Genomic DNA, 22,516 nt, shown 5'->3' with positions numbered 1-22,516 from the left:
AGATCTATGAGAGCTTTTCTATCTTTGATCTATCTGTCTTAAAGCTGATTAAAATACAAGATGGATACAATTACTTGAAACAAGGTTGAAAATGTTCCTCTTCACGATGAATTTTGGAGAGATTCACATAGAAAATGAAGCTACTGTTCAAATCCTAACACTCACCAGAGTTTCCACACTTTGGATATAGGTGAGATGCCATAAGGAGACAGAATCTTTGACTTTTGGCCAGACCTCTCATCAACTCTGAGCCTGTCTCTTTGGCCGAAGTCCTAAGTCTGAGGACTGCTTGGCTCTTGGTTATAGTTATATAACTATCATCAAAGCACCATATTGGGGTCTCATTCAAACAGTTTTAATAGACTTTTAAAGGTGTGGGATTGAATGCCAGTGCATGGTGTGTTGTCACATTTCTATCCCCTCACCATCCCCCTGTCTGTTCACTGTCTCCTCATTGTCTTAACCATTCATTACATGACACTGAGATTTAAATGTGATATCAAAAACTGTCATTGCTCAAACATCAGTGAATCAGTAGAGCACAGACACGAGAATAGCACCTGTCAACCAGAGCAACTACCGTGTTCGTACCACTCCGCATATTAGAGAAATGGAGCTCTGACTGGAAAACTGCAGGCTGGACCATTTGGACATCATCGGAAATTAAAGTAAATGTTAAAAACACTTTCATTTTGCTCAGTTCCTCCTGTAACACTGGCCTGTTGGGTGACCCCCAACAACACATTTGGCAGCAGTAGAAGGCTTCATGCACACTGGGTTGAATGAGTGAAAAACAGCATGGTTAGCTATGTTTTATCTGATAAATGGTGGTTAAAAAAAAAAAAAAAGAGGAAAAAGATAAGATAGACAGTTCTGTTATTTGCTGAACAGTTCAAATATGGGTTCATCCATTGGTGTCCATTTCACAACACCAAGACCACAGTTTCAAAGTTCAGCCCAGGCAATGAATCACAACCTGAAGGATCTTCTTATTGAAAGATTTAATTGCACTACAAATTAAGCACCTCTGTGGGTTGACACCAGTGCACTCTTCAATGCATCACACAGCCGAACAAAAGCACACTGTTGGTAGCTAGCTGCATGCGTGGTTTCTTAACACGTCCCCCATGCCATCTTTTCCTCTGCATCCTCTTCAAATACCACACAACCTTCACATCCATCATTATATCACAAGCGAGCGCCAGCTCGCGGACATAATTTTGCTTTTTCTAATAGGCTGCGCCTGGTCATTTTTCATGCCTTGAGAGGGCCAAAGTGTTCATTATAATCTGTAATTACAAATCTGGAGCTCATATTAGCCAAATAACAGTGCAATCATATTTGCTGCTTTATACTGTTTGCATCGCCCACATTTCTCTCTCTTTCCTCTCTTCCCTGCAACATCAAAGTAGATATGTACAGTCTTTGTTGGTTTGTGTATCTACTGCTTGCAGCACACGCAGTACCAAATGCATTAGCTTTACCCCCCCCCCCCCCCCCCAAAAAATAAAGCAGGCAACTGCACTCTTTTTTTGTTGAATTATTTCGTTTTGATGCCTGTATGAATAATGTTATCTTAAGCTGCAGAAGTGGGAGAGAGAAAACACACAAGTTCAGGCTATGCCATTTTCAGAGCAGACCTAGTATGTGGTACAAAGACAACATTTGAATGTTTAACAAAAGAAATAAAAGTAAAATGCCTGCACACTTAGCTCAGCAGGCTTGCTGCCTCTAATTACTTCTTTGCACGGGCAAACTACTAATTATGAAGATGTTTCATGTGCTATTACTGTGCCCCGAAGAAGAGAGGAGGTGGAGAGAAATCCAGCGAGAAAAAGAAATCCCCCTCTTTCTCTCTCAGTGCTTTGTTTCTGGATAAACTCCTAACGGCTTTGGGAGCAGCTGCCTTGCTTGAAACCGGTTGACAGATAGACGGATGGGATATGGATGCACGTGACTTTCCACAGACAGCGAATTCAATTTGCCTCCCAGTGTTTACACGCTGTCCAAACCGATTATGCACACGGGTATCAAATTCAGAGTTTAGTCCCTTAAATTTTTAATTCCCACACATCATGAAGGATTCATTTCGCTGTCAGTGATACGCGACCGCTGAGAGGGCTCCAAGCGCTCGTGCCTTGCGCTCGAGCACCGAATGTTCCGTTAAAGCAACGGTTTGAAAACAATAGAGGGAAAACAATAGCGGAGCTGAGGCAGCCCTCCATGTGTCTCATTTTCAAAGGCAGTTACAGTGATGCGCACACGGCTGTGGGCAGCATAATTAGCCCTTGGTAACCATTTTAACAGGAGGGAATTTGGGGCTGTTGGGTGGAGATAACAGGACAAAACGTTACACTTTTCTTCCTCTTCTCGTGGCGCGCGGGCGGACCATTCAACAATCTGCGCGCTATGCTAACATAACTCATTTTCAGGTTAACAAAGAGAACTCACTCACCTCAGAAATGCAACATATTAGCGTGTTCTTCCTTTGTCATCCAAAAGTGGCAAGAAAACCAGATAAAAGGAAGAAAACCTCCACTTGTCTTCTCGGTCAGCTTGAAAAACCCAACATCATGATCTCAGTGAACCGGGTTCGGTCCAAAACCGGCGAGGAACTCCAGAAAAAACAACAACCCCGAAGCCGAAGATGAAACAAAGCTCAACTCCTCTTCCCTCTCCTCCACCACTCTTGGCTTCAATTTCTCACTTGCTGCCTGCCTCTCCGTGTCCAGACAGACGCGCTGTTGTGAGCCAGCACCTCATGCAATATTGAACACCGATAATGGTGGAGCGGGGCGACTGGAAATGGAAACGCTTCTCTTGCGGTTTTTATTCCATGTTTACATCATACTATCTCATTTTATCCGCCTTGAGCGACCAGTATCCGCGCTCCCTTTGTGCTCTCTGTCTCGCGCACTGTGGATATAACGGGTTAAACCATTCCCGCAGCGCGAGAGGGGGGTGGAGAGGAGCTATTCATGTGAATGTATGGGAACGAATGGGCTTGGTGACTCGTGGCCAAATGTTGTTGTTGTCGGGGATAAAAAGACGGGGAGACAGGAGGGAAGAGGGGAGGGAGAGGGAGAAAGTGAGAGAGAGGGGACGAAGAAAGAGAGAGGGGGCTAAGGATGCAAAGAGGGTGTATTTGCGGTATGTTATTTCCAGGGAAAAGCGTTAGAGTCGTCAGAAATATGATTAAGAATAATTGTTTTAACAGGTTGTGTCTACAAAACAACTTAATTGACATTCACTACATTTAAAGCAGTTTCTTTTTTTTTGTTTTGGGAGATTCTGACTGAAAACTGTATAATCACCACGCACTTAAACGCACCCTCTACCCTCCCTCACACACTAAACCATTTTGCTTCTAACATGCGATGGGCTTTCTGGTAAGCTCGCTCTCATACAAGATTATGCAACAGAGATATAATTACATCCAGTGTAATGGAAGGGGGGAAAACAAAACATAAGTAGTGGCCTTGTCTTGTGAGAGCTTTTTGTGCTGCTGCCTGTTACTTCCCTCAGCACAAACCCACTGTTGGTTCAGGACCTTGGAGAGCTCTCAGCCTGCAGCAGCCACCTGTGTCAAAGAAGGGCGGTGGATTTATTTCTGTCATAAAACATCAAAGCAAATTCATGTTAAGACCGTTGCGTGGGTTGTAATACACCAGGAGCAGAGATTTTAACAAATATAGCCACTTTGCAGTTTAATCACTTATGAATCCAGTAATAATAAGGCTCAGAACAGTCTTAGCTGTGTTGACGTTGGCAGGCTGTGCCTCTATACGTCTACAGACACTCCGCCAGACTTTCGCAAAAACAGCCAAATAAAACAAAACAGGAAAGGAATTTATTCTGAGCTCTGCAGATGAGCCAGTATGTGGATACCATATGGGCCAATAGCGCCATCTCCTGGAGAACACGTTCGCTCTTTATGGCGATGTGTGCAACCTAAACACACTTTTTAAAGCCAGATAAAAATAAAAAACCTTTTGTAATCTATAGAGGCAAATGTAGTTCAGTCTATCCCAATACACAATGACAAGGTATAAGAACTACTCGCCTACTCCATGTTGGAAAACATTTTACAATTGTCTCGTTTTCATGGTTTGCCACGTAATGTTGGTTTGGCACACAGGCCCAGGTCATCATTCTCAGAAAAATATAATCACATGTCATCTTTAAATCGTCTATAATTGTTTATTCCTCGCGCCACTTGGCTGCTGAGCTGCTCTTCAGTGATCATCTTTCGTTGGTGACCTGGGTTTCATGTCACTTCACGGGTTACGTAACAATATAATATCAGACTGAACGGTCTTTAATATAAGAAGGCCTGGCTGTTTCTTACTATTTTTTTTTTCTCTTATCAGAGAGTCTGAAGAACTTTTTAAGACAAAAAATATTGCAATCACAAAGATCAACAAAGAACGTTTTTAAAGATGGTGCAAATTTTCAGTCAAAAACAGCACATTTTGTTCGTATTGTAGCTGTGCCAGCTGATTTATAGGCTTCTAAGTATGCTGCTTTCCTGTGTGGACGCGCAGCAGCATCTGCGCCTTTAAGAGCATCTCTGACAGCATCCTCCTCTGTCACGGACGCGCACATAGCAGCTCAATATTTGAGAATACAGCTTAGCTTTCTGCACGCGCATCGTCCTAAAGATACATCACAACATCGCACAGTTACATTTAACAGCATTATTTCTCCACTGGACATTGATGCATTTGCCTCAACGGTCGCCGTAGCGGTCCAACCGATCGTTCTTGCTTTTATTTCCTTCCTTCCCGCATCCAAAGACTGATCTACGCTACAAGATGGCTGAGTTGAATTTGGGGAAGGGGCTGACTGCAGGGAAAGTGGCCAGCAACGTTCAGAAAAAGCTAACGAGAGCCCAAGAAAAGGTAAAAGATGCTCACGAACGTGTGAATGTGTGTGAATGCTTATTCAGGCCTGCAAGCCGCGGAGCAGCAGTGCCGCTGCCGCATCCAGCAGCAAAGCGCAGTGTCGCATCACGACACCATAACAGTCATGGCAGGGATGCTGTGGTTGGAGATGGGAATGCCCACTTCAAATGCATCTGTCCTGGAGTCAGTTTCATCCCGCGGGCTCGTAAATGTTGCAGTGAGGAATACTATAGGCCTCATGATTTCATCTCTCATAATTTAACCCATGACTGATGTGTTTCCGGCATGTTAAAACAATACTTGGGAGTCTTAGTGAGTGTTTGTCACACAAATGATGACTGCAGAAACCGCCTCTTGCATTGTATTGACACTGTGATTCTAATTATTACTAATGCTGCAGTAAGTATAGGTGGTAGATATGAGGCCTAGTCTGTGCGTTCATGCACCTGCGTGTTGTGCACTGAATAAATGACAGGGGGCGCTATTTGTCTATCATAATGCATCATATATTGTACGTCTAAAGAGAGCCAGGCAGAGAGAATAGAGATGCTGTACGTTAAATATGTGTTATTGTATTGACAGCATGTATATGAGCTCATATGAAAATATCAGATAGAATCCATATATGCATTTATGAATAATATTAACGTGGCTTATCTCTTATTTATTCACTCATCAGAAGATTAAACAGCATTCACCCACAACTGCAAAGAAATTGAGTTAAACTTAGAAGAAAGTGAGAGATCAAGACAAGAAAATAGATGCATGATCATGTGTGCAGTCTTGAACTGCTAATATTATCCTTGGTATTATCATTAATGTTATCATGTGTTTGGCTGACAGGTTCTTCAGAAGCTTGGCAAAGCCGATGAGACCAAAGATATTGCTTTTGAGGAGGGAGTGATCAACTTCAACAAACAATATGTGAGTACAGTCCAGTGTATGGTGCTAGGCCGGGTCTAATTTTCCCAGAAATTCAATGATTATTTGGACCAATTATTAAATTAGAATACAGCGTATAATGATATATAGATCACCAGATGTTTAGTCTTTTCTGTACGTTCTGCATATACTGTACAAACTGAATCGAAATGGCAGTGACATACTGTATCCGCTGCTTCGTGTTCTGTGCCTCATGTTTTACGTTTCACCCCCAGGCTGAAGGCAGCAAACTGCAAAGGGACCTAAGGGCATACCTGGAGGCAGTCAAAGGTGTCAGACACACAAACGTGTACAGATTCACACTGCTGTATACACAAATACACTCACACACACCTTGAATGGACCAAGACAAACATGTAGACTCACAATCATGCATATACAGACATGCACCTTAATCTCCAGATGATGTACCACTAATGAATATGTGTGTTTGTCCTCAGCCATGCATGAGTCCTCCAGGAACGTGCAGGCATGTTTGGCTGACATGTATGAGCCGGACTGGTACGGCAAGAATGAAGTGGATTCCATCGTGGAGGTCAGAAACACTTTTCATGAATGTGTTTAAAATAGATGTGTGAACATGTGAGGACAAGCCGGTTCCCATATTGAAAGTCCAAACCACTTATTATATTGTATAGCAGTTGATTGAGTGCATGTTTGTGGGTGTTTGGCTCCTTATTATCTCCTGGAACACAGCAGCTGTACAGAGTACACACAGCTGTGTGTGATTGCTTTCCTTGGCTTTTTTGCTGTCCTCTTGACAGCAAAATTACACATTAGCATCTCTTGTGAGAAATGTTGAGTAGCTCATTAAATTTTCCTGCGTCTTCATTAAGTTTGTTCTTGAAATGGCTTTTGGATTGATGGTTCTTATCTGACAAAACTACAATGAGCTTGCTGTAAGGAAATACTGCGATCAGTTAAAAGGGTTTCAGTTTATTATTAATTTGCATACAAGACCACACTCCAATATGTAGCAGCACAGCAGCTGAATTAATTCTTAACTATAAGAGATGGAGAACTACATCCAGGAAGAGTACATTTGCAGTAAAACAAGCATGTCAAGCAGTTTGTCGTATTTAATCTCTGACCCTGGTCCTGTTATGTGCGTCCATGCTGCAGGACTGTGATGTGCTGTGGACTGACTACCACCAAAAGTTGGTCGATCATGCTCTCATCTCCATGGATACTTACCTTGGCCAGTTTCCTGATATCAAGGTGAGCTGTGTGTTCACTGAGACCTCTGGCAACCATGACCAATAATCACTGGCATCAAGTGTTCTTGCAGTAACCCTGAAGCTGTCCTCCACGTCATACTTTATATTGTGATCTTACTGCAGTTTTGATGATCATACACTATTGTATTTGTGTTTCAATTGCATTCAATTCTAAATATCCAATACAAAAATGACTGCTGAAAAGATATAAGATGCAAGATCTTTAATCAAATCCCACAAATTTGTGTACTGTTGCTTTGCTGGAAGCTGCCAAAAAACAAGTATTTGAAAGATGAAAACTGAGTAACTGGATGCAGGTGGAGATGCTGAATGGCAAACACTCTTCCTCCTCTTTTCTTTTGTCCAGGCACGTATAGCTAAGAGGGACAGGAAGCTGGTCGATTACGACAGCGCCAGGCACAACTATGCCACCACACACAAGACCAAGAAAAAGGACGGGGCCATTAAAATTACCAAGGTAAAACAAGTACAAAGCACGTCTTATGCTAACATGTATCAAGTTTGACAGCGTTATATGACTTCCCTCCCTCTCTCTCTCTCTCTCTCTCTCCCTCTCTCTCTCTCTCTCTTCCAGCCCTCCTCCTTGTTGGAGAGGGCCACTCCAGGCTGGGCTCAGGGTATCTTGTCTGCACACAATGTTGCCCAGAGCAGTCTGTCAAGGAGCCAGGTACACGATAATCTTACTGCTCTTCCTACAAGGTCTGATGACTGTGAAACAGTGATGAGGGGTGTCCCGGTAGCCCAGCGGTCAAAGACACATGAGATGGAACGAGGAGGGCCTCAGTTGAACTTATTTCAGCGTGTCATCACTCTCTTTTTCTGTCCCCTGTTACTCCCCGCCGCAACAACTGCAGCCAAACTATGTAATTCATCATGCCAACACATTGTGTGTGTGTCTGTTTCAGGCTGAGGAAGAGTTGGAAAGAGCCCAGAAGGTGTTTGAGGAGATTAATATTGACTTGCAAGAGGAGTTACCTTCACTGTGGAACAGGTGTGTATGTGCGTGTGAAACTGCTTTTCCTGTTGATGGATGCTAGAATTACTTTTCCCTTACATTTACCCTTACAGGGTATTCAATTAAGTCAAGCCAGTAATGCAGTCAATACTTTTTCTTTCTCTTCTCTGCCCTCTCTAGTCGTGTTGGGTTTTATGTCAGCACCTTCCAGAGTTTGGCTGGTTTTGAGGAGAAGTTTCACAAGGAAATAGGCCGGGTGAGTCTTGTTTATACATCTCTATTAATGCTGAATTTAGATAAAGACCAGACAGAATAAATTGACGCAGTGTATCAGATAGCAGCTGATGGAAAATGTCGACCGTGCCAACTTTGACTACATCTGCAAGAGCTGCAATTGAATCTCGACATGTTAGCGTCTTTCTGCCCTTCAGCACCGTTTTTGAAACCCAGTGCAAAGAATGTCATTATTCTTTTCTTTTCGTTTTTTCTTGTTGCAAAACTACAGTAGAATATTGGGTTTTAACTGACTGTGGTGAGATAATCTCCTGTATTACTGACTTAGCTTGATAAGTGTCCTTGACTTTGGATGTATGGATGCATGTGAGCTCTAGCAGGCAGACACACTGTGCAGCACTTTTATGTTACAGAGCAGGAGTAACACTAAACATAAGACAATGATTATGCTATTGAATTTATTTTGAGTGTGTGATGTGATGCTGTTGGTGTTGGGTCTAATATCTAACACTCCGTCTTTCCCCCTCTGCAGTTGGATCAGGATTTGTATGATATCTTGGAGAAATTGGAGGAAACAGATCCAACCAGGTTAGTGACCAATGATCCATCATATAAACTGGATCACAGCAAGACTTTCTACTAGAGTGCCTCATGATAGCGTGTGTATCTTATTAATCACTTTGTCTATAACATTTATTTTTTAATATTTAAGTGTATTTCAATATTCTGTCAATGTTAATAATTTTGATTCTGCATGGAATTGAATATCAAGATATCTAATCAGCATATCAGCATCTATAAATATTAAACAGAGACTAATAGTGATGCTATTCAGACTCAAAAGTCCTGAGATACTGTGTCATGGTTTGGCCTTTATATTATGTTTCCGTTCCCACTCAGGTAAAAGTCTAGTAACCTCAGGTTTTTACAGCTCTAAAAACACATCATCTACCTGAAAACAGCTGTTTGTGTTGAAATCTAGGAATCATTTTAGAGTGCTGAGTCTCTTCAATCAATCACTGTCACTGGTTAGTCATCTTAACCAGCAAAGAAAATATCTATGCTAATCTCTTTCTAGACCTAAATCTTTTCACAAATGTCTGTGAATATTTTAACCTCTTGAGAGCACATAGTTCATTGTGCCTCATGAATGCAGTGTGCTGCATCAGAAGTGGAAATAGAATTGAATTACTTGATGACGTTTTTATTTTTCCCTATTAGTGAGTTTGCTGTAAGCGGTAAAAACTCACAACATCTTAATTTTATTAACAATTTTAAGGCCTGCAAATGGATTTAACATCACAAAGGCAGCATCTTTTACACAGTGGCCCATGCATTTGTTTTTGGCTGTTTGAGGGGGGATGCAGCCCCCCCCTTAGCAATATAACAAAAATGCACCCCCCTTGTTAACCTGCCACCCCCCCTCCCGTGCCCTTGTAGCAGTGATAGTGCTGGGCCAGAGGGGTTGTTTAGTTAAACATTTTAGTCGAGTATACGTGACTCATCCATCCTTTATCTCACTGAGTTAGAATCTATGGCCTCTGAAATATCAGTACAATAACTGCTGTGTATTAAAATCCATGGTGTTGTCTGTGGAGCTGAAGTCGCAGACAGATTTGTAATTGTGCCTTTTTCTCTCAGCCCCACCCTTTTGTTCCATTTGGATCTATGATATTTTCGAAATTATAAATAATTATACACTCTATTGCAGCCTATACACTCATTGTAGTCATGGAAAAGTGAGAGGATCATAGAGACACACTGTGCCTGTAGTATTTCAATATTCCTATAATATTTCTATGGCCATTCAGTAGAAAATACACCCCCCAGACTGAATCGTGAGGCCATTCCCCCATTGAAAACATGTCACAGACTGGGTACAATATGCATATTTGCTGTCTTAAGCATGACCAGTTGACTAATCACCTGACATATTCACGGAGGATAAATGATGGAGAGGCTGAAATATCCATCCGATTATTTTTCTGATGTTCCAAAAACATTGTAAGCTGCAGTGAAAGACAAACAAAATGCACGCATTAACCTGGAGCAACCCCTGAACCCCCCCTTACAGAAAGACAGATAAAAGCGGCGCCTCATCGTCAGGAACAAATAGGAGGTAACCTGCAGCAACTGTGGTAACCATTGGTGACACAACTCTTGTCTGTCTGTCCAACTGACCTGTCTGTCCAGCTATCTGTCTGTCAGTCAGTCTGCAGTCTTGGGAGATCTATGGGAGATGTAGTGCTTGGTTATGCAAGTGAATTCATAGACACACTGATCAGAGAGTTGAGCACCCAGAGCTGCAGATATATAAGAGTTGAGCAAACCTGCATGTTTAATGTTGCACCAGGCAAGACTGTTACATAACAGGACAACCCAAATCTGAAGGTATGCAGTGTCTCATCTCAGACTGAGGACATAAATCAAAGTGTTCACCTAGAATATGTCAATTTTCACCTTGAGGCAAGGAGAGTATTTTCAGTCCTGCTTCACATTTTTCTTCCTTTTATTCACCAATATTAAACCTTTTAACACACCCTTCTAACTTCAGTATCCTACTGGATATCCCATTGGCCAATGTACACGGTGGGATGAATCCACTAGGGGACCACAGGGCATTAATGAGTTGCTGGGCCCTTATTAAGCCCCCTGTTCTTTTGGTTATCTACAGTCACTGTGCATCCTTGACTGAACAAGTTAATTTAGCAATACGCACCAGAGAAGCTCAAAACTGATATGATAAAGATCTTAAAACTGGATCAAGCCACATGATCAGGTAAGCAGGACCCACCTTAGGGCCCTTATCATGTCAGTTGATTGCTTCGATGCTGCATTTTCCAAACAAAGTCACACATATTTTAACAGATGAACAGCAGGCACACAGTAAGCCCAGAATATTTGAGGAGCCCTGGAGTTTTGAGGGCCCCAGTTGTCCGCTTACCGTCTTGGTTATGTGATGCTTGTAAAGAGTTCCCTCATGCTACCATTTGAAGCCAAGGTACTACAAAATTGCTTGGTCCAGCAATAAGTCGCAGGTTTTCCGGCCCTTAAAATATCCGCAGATCTTTGGCAGCTGTCGAATGCCTCTGTCACTGCCGGCTTGTGAGGAGTTACTGGAGGCACAGATAAAGCCTGCTTGCATGGGACGGAGGGAAGAAAAGGAGAATAATGGAGGGAAGGGAGGCTCACGTTTCTTGCATGACAGCTCTTGCAAAAACAACTACTGCTTGGACCCTCGTAGAGCATGCCTTGTAGCTTGTGTTAGCTTTTAGCTGCTCTTTGATCTCTTCTAAACACTTTCTCTCACAATGTTTCCCATCCTTTTAATTTTCTCTGTAATGTGTCTATATTCCCATTTTTGCCCTCCATATCTCTGTGTCTTGTTCATTCAGTGGAAAAGAAGCATCTAACCACACTCTCAGGCCAGGAGGACCACCGCCGATCCCCAAATCTCCATCCAAGGTAACGACACACACACACACACACACACACACACACACACACACACACATACACACACACACACACACACACACACACACACACACACACACACACACACACTGAGGCTGTCTCTTGGTTCAGAGGTGTCAGAGTCTTGGCGTTGAATTATGTCTCCATGCAGGTGTGACTGATATCTGATGCTCAGATTGATATAATCAGTTATTACCCAGTATCACGGCAGATCATGAAATAGTAATGAACTCTGATAAATGCATACAGATTAAGTTTCCAAAATTAAGACAAAACTCTGTTACTTCTTTGTCCAGAATTGCAAGTTTAGGTCTGTATTTCTTTCTCTGCTTTAGCTAAAGCCAGCAGTGCCTCCTCCACCCAAGGTGACCCCGTCTAAGGAGTTGAAAACAGAGAACATCATCAACCTGTTCGATGCTGCGGCCACCCCTGATATCAGTGTCACCTCCCCTACAGAGGTTAGTGAGCAGCTGCTGTCGACAAACAGCCGCAGCCCTTTAACTTTCCACTCTCCTGCACAGGTCAGAGCCTTGAAGTATTCTTTCTTCTGGCCTGCTCTTCCTCCTACTTTTACTATTTTACTCTATTCTTCTCTGTTCTATTCCTGTTCCTTGCTTTCTCTGTTGCGCCCATTTAGCCAATGAGCACTCCTATTCCTGTTGTTATCAGTTTGACAGTCCTGCTGTGAGCAACCTGTTGGACATGGACCTGGACTCTTTCAGTGCAGCAACCAAAGCCTCCACGGTCACACAGGTGGATGATTTCATGGCATGAACGTAAAGATCATAGAGACCCTCCACTGCAAGAAATGTCAAGCTTCACAAGAGATTTTACACTTTATCCAGAAAGGTTTTAAGTTAATTTCATGATATTTAAGTCCAGTAGAACTTCGCTGTCAGTTTGTAATGCTGAACATTTCCAGTTGCGTGTGCAGTTGTTTGACTTTAAATATATTGAAACAAGCTTGAAAAGTCTGGATGCAAAATGAAATCACTTGGTAAGCTTGGCATAGTTTGAGGCGTTACCTGCTCTGCTTCTTTCCAATTTACCAAAGGAGAGGTGGATGATGGCATGATGATCTGTAGAAACCTGCTTTTGGTGACCACTTCTTCCTGCTTCAGCACTATCCACAGATCACTCATGGCATGAACTGTAGACTAAAGCCCTGCTCTGCTCTTACTTCTTTCTCTTCAGAACTGTACAGCACAATGTAGCTTTAGACACTGGGATGACATGAGATGTAGTTACGTTATCTGAACGTACAGTTGAGTTGAGTAACCTAAAAGCTGCTCACACTACTTTGCCTATTGGCTTGTTTAAATGGCATGAACATATGATTGATTATTTGTTTTTAGCTCAGATTACCATAATGTGCTTGGCCAGTACAATGTAGCAATTTGTGGAGACAAAAAACAGTAAACAGTAAATATTGAGTAGACAGGAAACACAACTTCAATTAAATGCTAATGACTCCTGTTATCAGAACTAATAATTCAATGCAGCCCTGAAATTGAATGAATTATATTTAGAGTTTTTGAAAATGCTTGTTTTAGTTTATTATATCTGCCAACAGTTCTTATTTGCATTCATTGCAGAATAATATGTGTCAAGATACTGTGATGCAAATGAAATTTGACATTGTTAGGGGAGGTCTGAATAAAAATGAATGAAATCAGCTTTTGAAGATTAAATTACCTTTGCGTGCCTTTGTCATACATCGCACTCACTCTGCGGGTGACTGACGTACAATTAATATATGACAGCACCTACTACTACTTCAGACTTCAGCTATTACTGCCTGTACTCTTGTTCTGCTGGAGATTTCCTGCTATGGGCTTGTAGGTTTAGAGCATGGGACCTGCAGTGGAAACGTTCCTTACTGAATGCAGCGGGCATAAGCAAGAGCTTTGTGGAAAGTTTTGTTTTCTCTTCTTATTCTGTTGCTTCCTCTGTTTTCCACAGCCTGCAAACTGGGACTCATGGGTAAGCAGATCATCCTCATTTTAACACATTTGTTTCAGTTTCCAAAAATATATAACCATCATTGGGATCATCATCTTCATCAACATTTTCTTATTTGTGTTATTCGTTTCTCATTGTTTATGGTCAATACTTATGTAGCCATTATAGAAGCCCCACTCTCATTATTATGCTGCACAGCATGAGTGCACTACACTGGGTGCAAGTATGCTTCAGTGTCCTGCACGACACATGCTGGACTATTGGGGCAGTTGGGACTTTTATAATGACCATCTCTGTGTATAAACAACATTTTCCATAAATGGATCTCTTTTGTTTGTCCCAAATCTGTTTGTGCATTGTCTTTGTGTCTGCAGTGCTTGATGTGACAACACTAAACACTGAAGAGATTGTTGTACAGCACAAATAGTACTTGGGAATGAGTGTGGGTCAATTCAGTTTCAAACCAACACTTTACACTGTAATATACAATATACTGAACCAATACAAATGGTGTCTGATGTGCAATCCTCTCTTAAGAGCCACGTCTCTCTGTCTTTCTGCAGTATACTATGTGCAGGATACATAATGTATTGATGATATGGAGCATACTGCAGACCCAAAACCTGAAGGTGATTGATTATAATAAACCACTGAAACCCATAAAAAAAAATGTACACAGTCTTGTAGCATAGACTTAATTGCACATTGTGTGAAATGAATTGTAACTGAATTAACCTCCTTCCTTTGTGTTTCCCGTCTCCCTGTATGTTCACATGCCTGTAGCCCGTACATGCTAGCTACATGCTTCATGTGACACACATGGAACAGTTTTGTTCTGAAAGTTGAGTGAAGTTGCTCATGTTTCTAGTGGATTGCTTCATAGAAATGATGATGGTAAACCAGTGAGAGCTAGTGGGCAACTTCACAAGATCTTGCTTGCAACTTGGCATTCTGACCATTAACTAATCCTTTTGTTCATCCTGATCACTGTAAGAGAGATGCGTCTCAATAATTCTACAGCTCTGCTGTAATAATGCTTGAGGCAAAGCAGTGATAGCTCAGAAAGGAACGACACTTCTACTCTTACAAAGCTTCCTTCCTCTTTCTCCATCTGAACATAGCCGTGGGAATATAAACCATTCTTGCAAACTACACAGAGAAGATCCAACATCTATTTTCTGATGGGAAAAGGCTGACAGTTTTTGTGTTTTTCTGCCTTCTGCTGCCACCCTTCCTTTTCTTCATTTGTCTTTTAATTTCAACTGAACCTTCTCTGTAAGGTTTATACTTCCACATCAATCTCCTTGGGACTAATGATGATGATGATGATGATGGTGGTGGTGATGATGATGATGTCTTGCTGACATCTGCTGCTGTACTCCTTATATTGATGTCCATGGCATCTGTCTCTGCTCATACATTGCAGAACTGCACACATTTCCCTTAAATGTGCTAAGAAGTTTGACCTAAATAATGCTTGATGCCAACTTGTCAAATCCTTTAAAAAGGCCATTCTCATGGCTTTGCAGGTTTTTGCCCTTTTACTAATCAGGCAATGTTTCACATCACTGCCGACCTTTTTCAAACGGCTGTAAAACTGAACTTTGGCACAGGGGTGCTTTGAGTGAAAAGCTAACGCCATGCTCACTATGGCAATGCTAACGCGCTGATGATTAGCAGGTGTACTGCAACGTTTTTGTGTTCACTGTCTTGGTTTGGCATGGTAGCATGCTAACGTTTGCTAATTAGCACTAAATGCAAACTACAGTTGTGGCTGATGGAAATGCAGGTATTTGTCCCTAAACCACAGTAAAATTTTGTCAAGATGGTGGCACTAGAGAAAAGTCCAATGATCCGTAAAATCATCGGGAGTCATCCTCAGGGCAACCATAAAGGTCTGCACCAAATTTCACGCCAATCTATCCAATAGTGATTAAGATATTTCAGTCTGGACCGAAGTGTCTGTCTGACAGGCATTTCCATCCTTAGAGTCATGCTACTTGCATGGCTAATAATATGGTATGATGGAATATGGTCTGTTTATGATCTAGCAAATATAATTTTTAGTTAATGGGCTAAAAATACATCCCTGCACCCCTTTTGATATCCCTAATATCCTAATCCCTTGTCCTTAAAAAACATTTTACTTCCTTACTTTGCTGCGTATTCCCAAGCCTGTTCTCCCATTGGAATGTTGAACCATTCAATCTGCCCCTAAATATCCCTCATACGTTTCCTTTCTGTCCCTTAAAATGTCCTCAACCATTTGATTTACGACCCCCCATAAGGTGATGTATCTCTTATGACCTCTTATTCCTTGAAACTTGACCCTTGCCCCTCAGCCTGAGGACAGTGGTGCCCAGGAAGAGGACACCGAGGTGCACTATGACCCAGTGGCTGCTGCTGCACATGCCTGGGGAGATGATGGTCAGCAGGCTGTCCGCTATGACCCCATAGCAGCCGCCACAGAGGGCTGGGGAGATGATGGAACCAAACCAGTTCGCTATGACTCTGTGGCTGCGGCGGAGGAGGGAGGGGGGTATGATGAGAGCCAGCAGGTTGATTCCGAACCTGTGGCTGAAGCCCAGAAGGCATGGGACGATGATGGGAGACAGCCGGCCACAGAGGTACCTGCCACAGAGGATGAAACACCTGCAGCTGAGGCTCCAGCTGAGGCCACTGAGGAAGAAGCCACGCTAGCTCCCACTACGTTGGATAATGAAGAGGGTCAGGTAACCAAGGAGGGAAAAAATATGGAGAGATGCATCTGGACGGCATTGGCGGATGCATTGTTTTTTGAGGAGGAGGTTTGAGCATCAGGTACTGGAGAGAAACAGATGATAGAGAGATGCATTGTGAATGAAAGGTGGAAAGATGGAGAAGTCTTGAGATGAAAAGATTTAGGATGCATCTGGATCAGCAGCTTGGATGCATCAACTGTGACTCTGTGAGGAAAAGCTGCAAATTAATTGCTGAGGGAAAGAGAAGAGTATAGACATCTGCTCCACACATTTAATCCAAGTCACTGCTAATCACAAGTCCATGCACATAGTATGCTGTGCACAAGCTTTACCTTTATGGCATCTGTGCATTAGTAACCAGGCTTATTGTCTAGACAGCAGTTTGTATTAGTCATAACTTTGATGTTTAGGCTGTGCAGCTTGTCTTTTTGTCTGTCTTTGTCTTGTCTGTCTGTTCTTCTTCCTTTCATTCTTCCCCCTCCTGATCTGTCATCTGTCTATCTCTCTAACCTCTCTCTGTCCTTCTTCTTCTATGTGTCCCTGCTCTCAGGGTGAGTCTGCAGCAGCTCCTGCAGCGACAGTGGAAGAAGCAGCAACTGAGGAGGTGAGTGCAAGAGGAGCTACTGTAACATGCAATAACATAGAAAGTGTTATAATGTGCTTTTGTTTGCAAAGCTTTTCAGTGTGTTATGCATGTCAGTAAGTGGTACCTCTTTTTTTCTAGACACCTGAAGAAGTGCCGGAACCAACAGAAAAAGCATCAGAGCCCGCAGATATGCCACCTGGTTTCCAGTTCAAGGTAGACCACGATGTTGATAAAAGAATACAACTATATCTTTATGTAAGTGGAGATTATTGAGGTTGGTATTATGTGACAAAGGTCCAAGTGATGCACGACTATGCTGCCAACGACACAGATGAACTGGAGATGAAGGCTGGTGATGTAGTGCTAGTGATCCTCTTTGACAACCCTGAAGAACAGGTACACACACACACACACACACACACACACACACACACACACACACACACATACACGCGCGTACCTTGTGAACAGAGGACTGTTGCAGAGCACCTGGGAAATGGTGACTGGTGTTTCTGGTCATTTTAAAAATATAAAATTAAAATGCTACACTTAGTTTTAAGGTCTTTTACCATAATATTACTTCAAATGTAAATTTTAATTTTTTTTAAAGAAGTTAAGAGGGGACTTGGCGATGTCTACCTATCTCTCTCTCTCTCACACACACACACACACACACACACACACACACAGAGTCACATACTGTGGTGAGGTGAATATGTCTTTATTTCAATGTCTGTGTGGTTAGGATGATGGATGGCTGATGGGAATTAAGGAGAACGACTGGCAGCAGGACAAAGAAAATGCCGTTAAAGGAGTATTCCCTGAAAACTTCACCCAAAGGCTGTGAAAGAGGAGGACAGGACGTCATTCCAGCTTCCTTCTTTATGTCTCTCTTCCTCTTGCCTCAATCCTTCCTTCCCTCTACTTGCCCTGATACTACTTTACTAGGACTTTGGCCATAGAAGCAGAGCTGTCACAGCCCTGGTGGAAATCATGCATTTCTTAGGTCTGCTACACTGTGCTAAAAGTGGATTTTGGCATTTCTGTGGATTTCTGCCAACTTGTACGAATTGCAGATGTAGCCATTTCACAGGCCCCACTCTGTTGAATTATTGTTGCTTCTCCATTCCAGAGGAATTGATTAGAGAATCCCCATCACACAGGATGGAAGTGGGGATGGGTGCCTCTGCAATGGCTGCCACTGCAGTTGCATTATATTTTTTATTCTTAGTCATCTCTTATCATAAACTCTCCAAGGTCTAGTCCACCACCATAACAAAGAAAATATCCTTTGAGACATGCTTTTGTTCATCTGATACTGAGAGATTGAGAACAGTGTGAAATTATGCCAGACAATGCCAAGTGTAGCAGAGCGTCCCTTACACATATATACAGCAAGCCCTAGAAGCTGTTTTTTAAAAGATGGAGGGGGGTAACACTGAAAATATGGCAACTTTACCCCAGTCAAATTGCAAAAAGAACACACAAGGTGCAGACTTCTACCAGCCAAGCAACACATAATCAGTAAGGAGCAAAACAAAATTAGCAATCTCATCAGCAACTGGCCTTGAATTTAGCACCTCACTGATCAGATTCCAGCTTCTCAAGCTCAGACATCTGAGAAATGTCAGAGGTGAGTTGTCGAATAATAAGTTTTAGCCATATGTGTAGCCATCAAGCGTCGTGTCTTTCTTGGTCATACAGGTTTGTTTCGTTACCTGTGCCCATTTGGTAATTTGTTGGTGGCTGACTGCAATTTTGATCATAAATAAGGGAGGTGGTGGTAAAGATGAAGCATTGCAGGTTTGGTGCCAGTATTTCGATTTGCTATTTACTTCAGTCACTCTAATTGGTCCTGGGGTTCTGCTGCTGACACAATGCCTGTTGGGTACATGCAGCCTGTCCTCTATTCCTTCTTTTATTATTTATGGGGCCCTTTGTTGTTGTGTTAAGTTTAAATTCAGTGGCAGTATAACTGGTATGAACCCATTTTTAAAATCCAAATAAATATGCAGTGAACTGGTGATCTGGCGGCAACGCAGTTAAAGACAGCAGGAATTGAATAAAAAAATCTGGGAAATATTGGTCTTAGAGTCATATAGAGTAGGAAAACACGACTGTTTTCTTTTTTGACAGTCGTGTTTTTTATGCTTTGTTTAAATTTGTGTGAAGTTGTGTGGCGTGGGCATGTGAAAAATATTTTCAAGGATTTTTTCTTTTGCACAAGGGATTCCAAATATGCATTACCCAGGCCTGCTGAAAAGCTAGCCAACAAACTCCAACAATGAGACGCTGCTAGTGGTAGTATAATAGTTAGGCCGATGTGGATACACCCTAATGCTAATCAAATATATAATAACTGAGCCAGCCTCATTCGTTTTTTTTTTAAAATGTGCCGAAAACAATTCCTTCCGTTTGCATAGAGACGACTTAACTCCAATGCAGATGATTCAGAATATGCACCAGAGCAACTTCTTTTATTTTTGTATGCTGCCAAGCAATGATTACATATAGCCTAATGTAACTATGTCAACATAATTGCCAACTTAGGATGTGATGGAGTGTTTTGTACTTCTGTCAGGTTTACTGCTCTCAACATAGCCGCTTACTGTAGGTAGTTAAAACTATCTCACGTTCAGTCATTCATTCATTCATTCATTGAGTCACTAACTCAAAAGAGATTCACATTTCTCATGATGTTACTAACATGTAATATGTGCAAGAGAAAATGGTTGTGTGTGCGATTGTGTGTGTGTTTATGGGTTGTGTGGAAACATAAATTATTTATCTATAGGCTATTGTTATTGGACGATATCACTACCACCTATCAGGGGATGAGGTCGTCCATTTTACAGGAAGTTTTTCCGACTGGACAGAGACAACTCAATATGTATTGGGTCTTTTTCCACTGGCTGGTATTATGGTTCCAGGTGTTATTGTGCATTTGTTGTGTATAAATGTAATTTTGCCAAGCTGTGATGACAGATACATATTCTATAAAGACATTCATATCTGTATGTGAGTTACTGTGAGCATGCTGAATTCCCATGTGTTGTTGTGTGAACACCCTTGATTTAAGACTATAATACTTGGGACACTTTTGAGGCAATTTTACTTGATTTCTATTCTTTATTTTGTTCATCTTAGTAAGGGGGTGGTGGCAGTTACATGCCGTGTGTTTTTCCACCATTCCCTCTCAGATCAGTCCAGATTATAATTGCTGGTTGTCCATCAGCCTTGCCTCAAAATGTTGCCGGGGTATTGTGGTCCCAACAGAGTTAAACATTATTACTTGGAGACAGGACGCATAGAGAAACATTTCAAAACACCAGACTCAGGTGGACAAATTTTTGTAATGGTTTACAGTATTTTAACCACTTGAGATGTGCATGAGTTTTTTTCATGTGTGTTTAAAAGGCCTCACACGTGAGAGCATCACCTGCACATTTAGGTACACCAATCGCTTTCATATTTTTATTTTGAAATATTGTGAGTGTTTCACCTGGGTCTGCTTCTCTATCTGTCTGTATGGATCAGTCTCCTGTGATGAGCTATGGGATACGATAAAAAGGTTTTTCCTGTACCTAACTGACCAATAATATTAAAGATTACTTAGAATCTCCTTTTGTTTATTGATCTTTTGTGCTTTGGTTTTAGGAGAGGGAATAAAGTGGGGGTGCTGTTCCCTTTGTTAAAACTACAAATAGGCAGATGGGAGAAAACTGCTTTCTATCTCCATCATGTGAACAAACTGTCAATGAACTCCCAAATCTCCCAAAAGGTAAGCATTGGAAAGGACTAATAAACACAAAACGTGTCTCTCCTGATGTCTTCTCTGCAAGCACTGAATCGTCCAGCAGGGTGTGCTGTGTTCAAGGACTTACTCTCCATCCTGGAAAAAAGGAAAAAGCATTCAGGCATCAGGAGGAGGAAAGAGGAGCGTTGCTGTGTGCTGCTGTCCGTGGTACTGAAACCAACAAGCAGCCCACCCTGTGACCACAGCTATCCGTGATGCATTCCCGTTGTTCCAGCTGTTGTGATGCCTCACCATTCACAGCAATCAGTAGCTTAGGGCTGATAATGCATCAACATGTAACAGGTGATTATCAGCACGTTTGAAACCCAGACGTTAGCCCTCTGAATCAAAAAAGCCAAGGTCTTCCTATCAGATTAAGCATGCTGTCCACAAAAATACTTTATTACATAGAGAAAACAGTATTTCTATTCTTTCTGCTGCCAAATAAAGCACAGAGTAGTTTTGGTTTAAAAACAACAACTTTATGTTTCAAATACAAATAGTATGCACAGAATTGCCGAAAATAATAATAGTTTACATTATTTTCTAAAAATAGATCTTTAAATAGTCTCTCCAACAATAGCTTAATATACATATGTGACAAATCTTTCAGCAGGCATATAGAATAACGCCTTGGAGTTCTGTTTGAGTCTTCACATAGCATACTCAGTGAGTGTCAACTGGATGGACACCACAATATGAACTACATGCTTATCCATGTTCTTTCAGCCACCTATCATCTGCTTCCTGTAGTGTTAAAAACCAGAATTTCTGTACTTCTTCCAGTCTAGGTCTTAAGTCTTGGGTGCCAGGTGGAATATGAAAAAGACCACACAAAGGAGAGCTATCAAGTAACTTACTATTCAAGATGAAAGAGATTTACTATCCGTTATTTAATATGATGCATAGCTTTTGCTTAATACAGTAGTTGAATACAGCCTGAGTGTTGTGTATGCCTTAACTAGATACAACTGACCTGAAAACTGAAGACCCGAAACAATGCAAAAAACACAAATTAAAATCTTTTAAATAAAATAACTGATAAAAAAACATGAAGATGCATAAATGAACCCTACGCATCAATTTGAGACAATCAAGTTGACTGAAAGCAGATGACATACTTGGGAAAACAGACTGACAACCATCATAACTCCATTCACCTGTCCTGCATCAGTAATGTTGTAAAGTTGAAGTATACACACAATTATCCACTGTCACTCCCTGCTAACAGTTATCCAACAAAGCCCTTTTTAGATGTGAAGCTACAATGCAACACTAGCAAACTGCTACACTGCATTCAGTAAATACATGGAACTTCATCCCTCATTGTCCAGTTCTATATTAGTTCTATATTATTTTGCAAATGAACTCTAATACACAGTAAAGGCTCTATAAAAAAGAGTGAGGGATCAGTGGATTTACTGCTGTGAAGATTCTGACAGTAAACACCCTTTCCTTGCTAACATGACTTAACTGTATAAATACCTCATTTATGTACAGATCTTCAATCACACCGTGTTCAATCTCTAGTTTTCCTCCTGTTCCTTCATGTCTTAACCTTTACTCTGAAGCCCGACACTCTCAAAAGGTGTCACAAAAGTAGTCCTGGTATGTTAACTTCTAAACAGATCGGTGAGCCCCTGTGTGATCTCAAGATGCATTCGTGTTGACGGTAAATACA

At 41.7% G+C, this 22,516-nt stretch overlaps 2 protein-coding genes across 5 annotated transcripts in view; one reads left to right on the top strand and one right to left on the bottom strand.

Moving 5' to 3' along the window:
- The window catches only part of tmem198aa (transmembrane protein 198aa), a 33,409-nt gene extending 30,491 nt beyond the window's left edge, over nt 1-2,918 (bottom strand). The window contains exon 1 of the mRNA XM_070976276.1: nt 2,456-2,918. The gene's annotated coding sequence lies outside the window, so the exon portion shown is untranslated. The remainder of the gene's footprint in view (nt 1-2,455) is intronic.
- A 1,634-nt stretch (nt 2,919-4,552) lies between these two features.
- On the top strand, nt 4,553-20,661 carry LOC139339969 (myc box-dependent-interacting protein 1). 4 transcript variants are annotated; one of them, XM_070975457.1, is made up of 19 exons: nt 4,553-4,901; nt 5,748-5,828; nt 6,062-6,116; nt 6,287-6,381; nt 6,969-7,064; nt 7,431-7,541; nt 7,659-7,751; nt 7,990-8,075; nt 8,220-8,295; nt 8,806-8,861; nt 10,348-10,392; nt 11,669-11,738; nt 12,086-12,208; nt 13,713-13,733; nt 16,055-16,444; nt 17,004-17,057; nt 17,178-17,252; nt 17,334-17,435; nt 17,785-20,661. In XM_070975457.1, exons 1-19 carry the CDS (start codon nt 4,815-4,817, stop codon nt 17,884-17,886), a joined length of 1,818 nt encoding a protein of 605 aa, XP_070831558.1. In that variant the 5' UTR covers nt 4,553-4,814; the 3' UTR covers nt 17,887-20,661. The 4 variants fall into 4 exon arrangements, with proteins under 4 accessions (XP_070831558.1, XP_070831561.1, XP_070831559.1 ...); XM_070975460.1 differs by lacking the exon at nt 16,055-16,444; XM_070975458.1 differs by lacking the exon at nt 10,348-10,392 and having other exon boundaries at nt 4,567-4,901.
- The last annotated feature ends 1,855 nt before the right edge of the window (nt 20,662-22,516 follow it).

This window comes from Chaetodon trifascialis, chromosome 12 (genome assembly GCF_039877785.1).
Source record: "Chaetodon trifascialis isolate fChaTrf1 chromosome 12, fChaTrf1.hap1, whole genome shotgun sequence".
Classification (NCBI taxonomy): Eukaryota; Metazoa; Chordata; class Actinopteri; order Chaetodontiformes; family Chaetodontidae; genus Chaetodon; species Chaetodon trifascialis.
Note: the sequence above shows the minus strand (reverse complement) of the source record. Positions and strands in the feature narration are given on the sequence as shown.

Excerpts from the sequence above, each read along its gene's own strand:
- LOC139339969 (XM_070975457.1), top strand. The coding sequence starts at position 4,815 with ATGGCTGAGTTGAATTTGGGGAAGGGGCTGACTGCAGGGAAAGTGGCC. Across the intron at positions 11,739-12,085 it reads TCCCCAAATCTCCATCCAAG|CTAAAGCCAGCAGTGCCTCC; the intron begins GTAACGACACAC and ends TCTCTGCTTTAG. Across the intron at positions 17,253-17,333 it reads CACCTGGTTTCCAGTTCAAG|GTCCAAGTGATGCACGACTA; the intron begins GTAGACCACGAT and ends TATGTGACAAAG.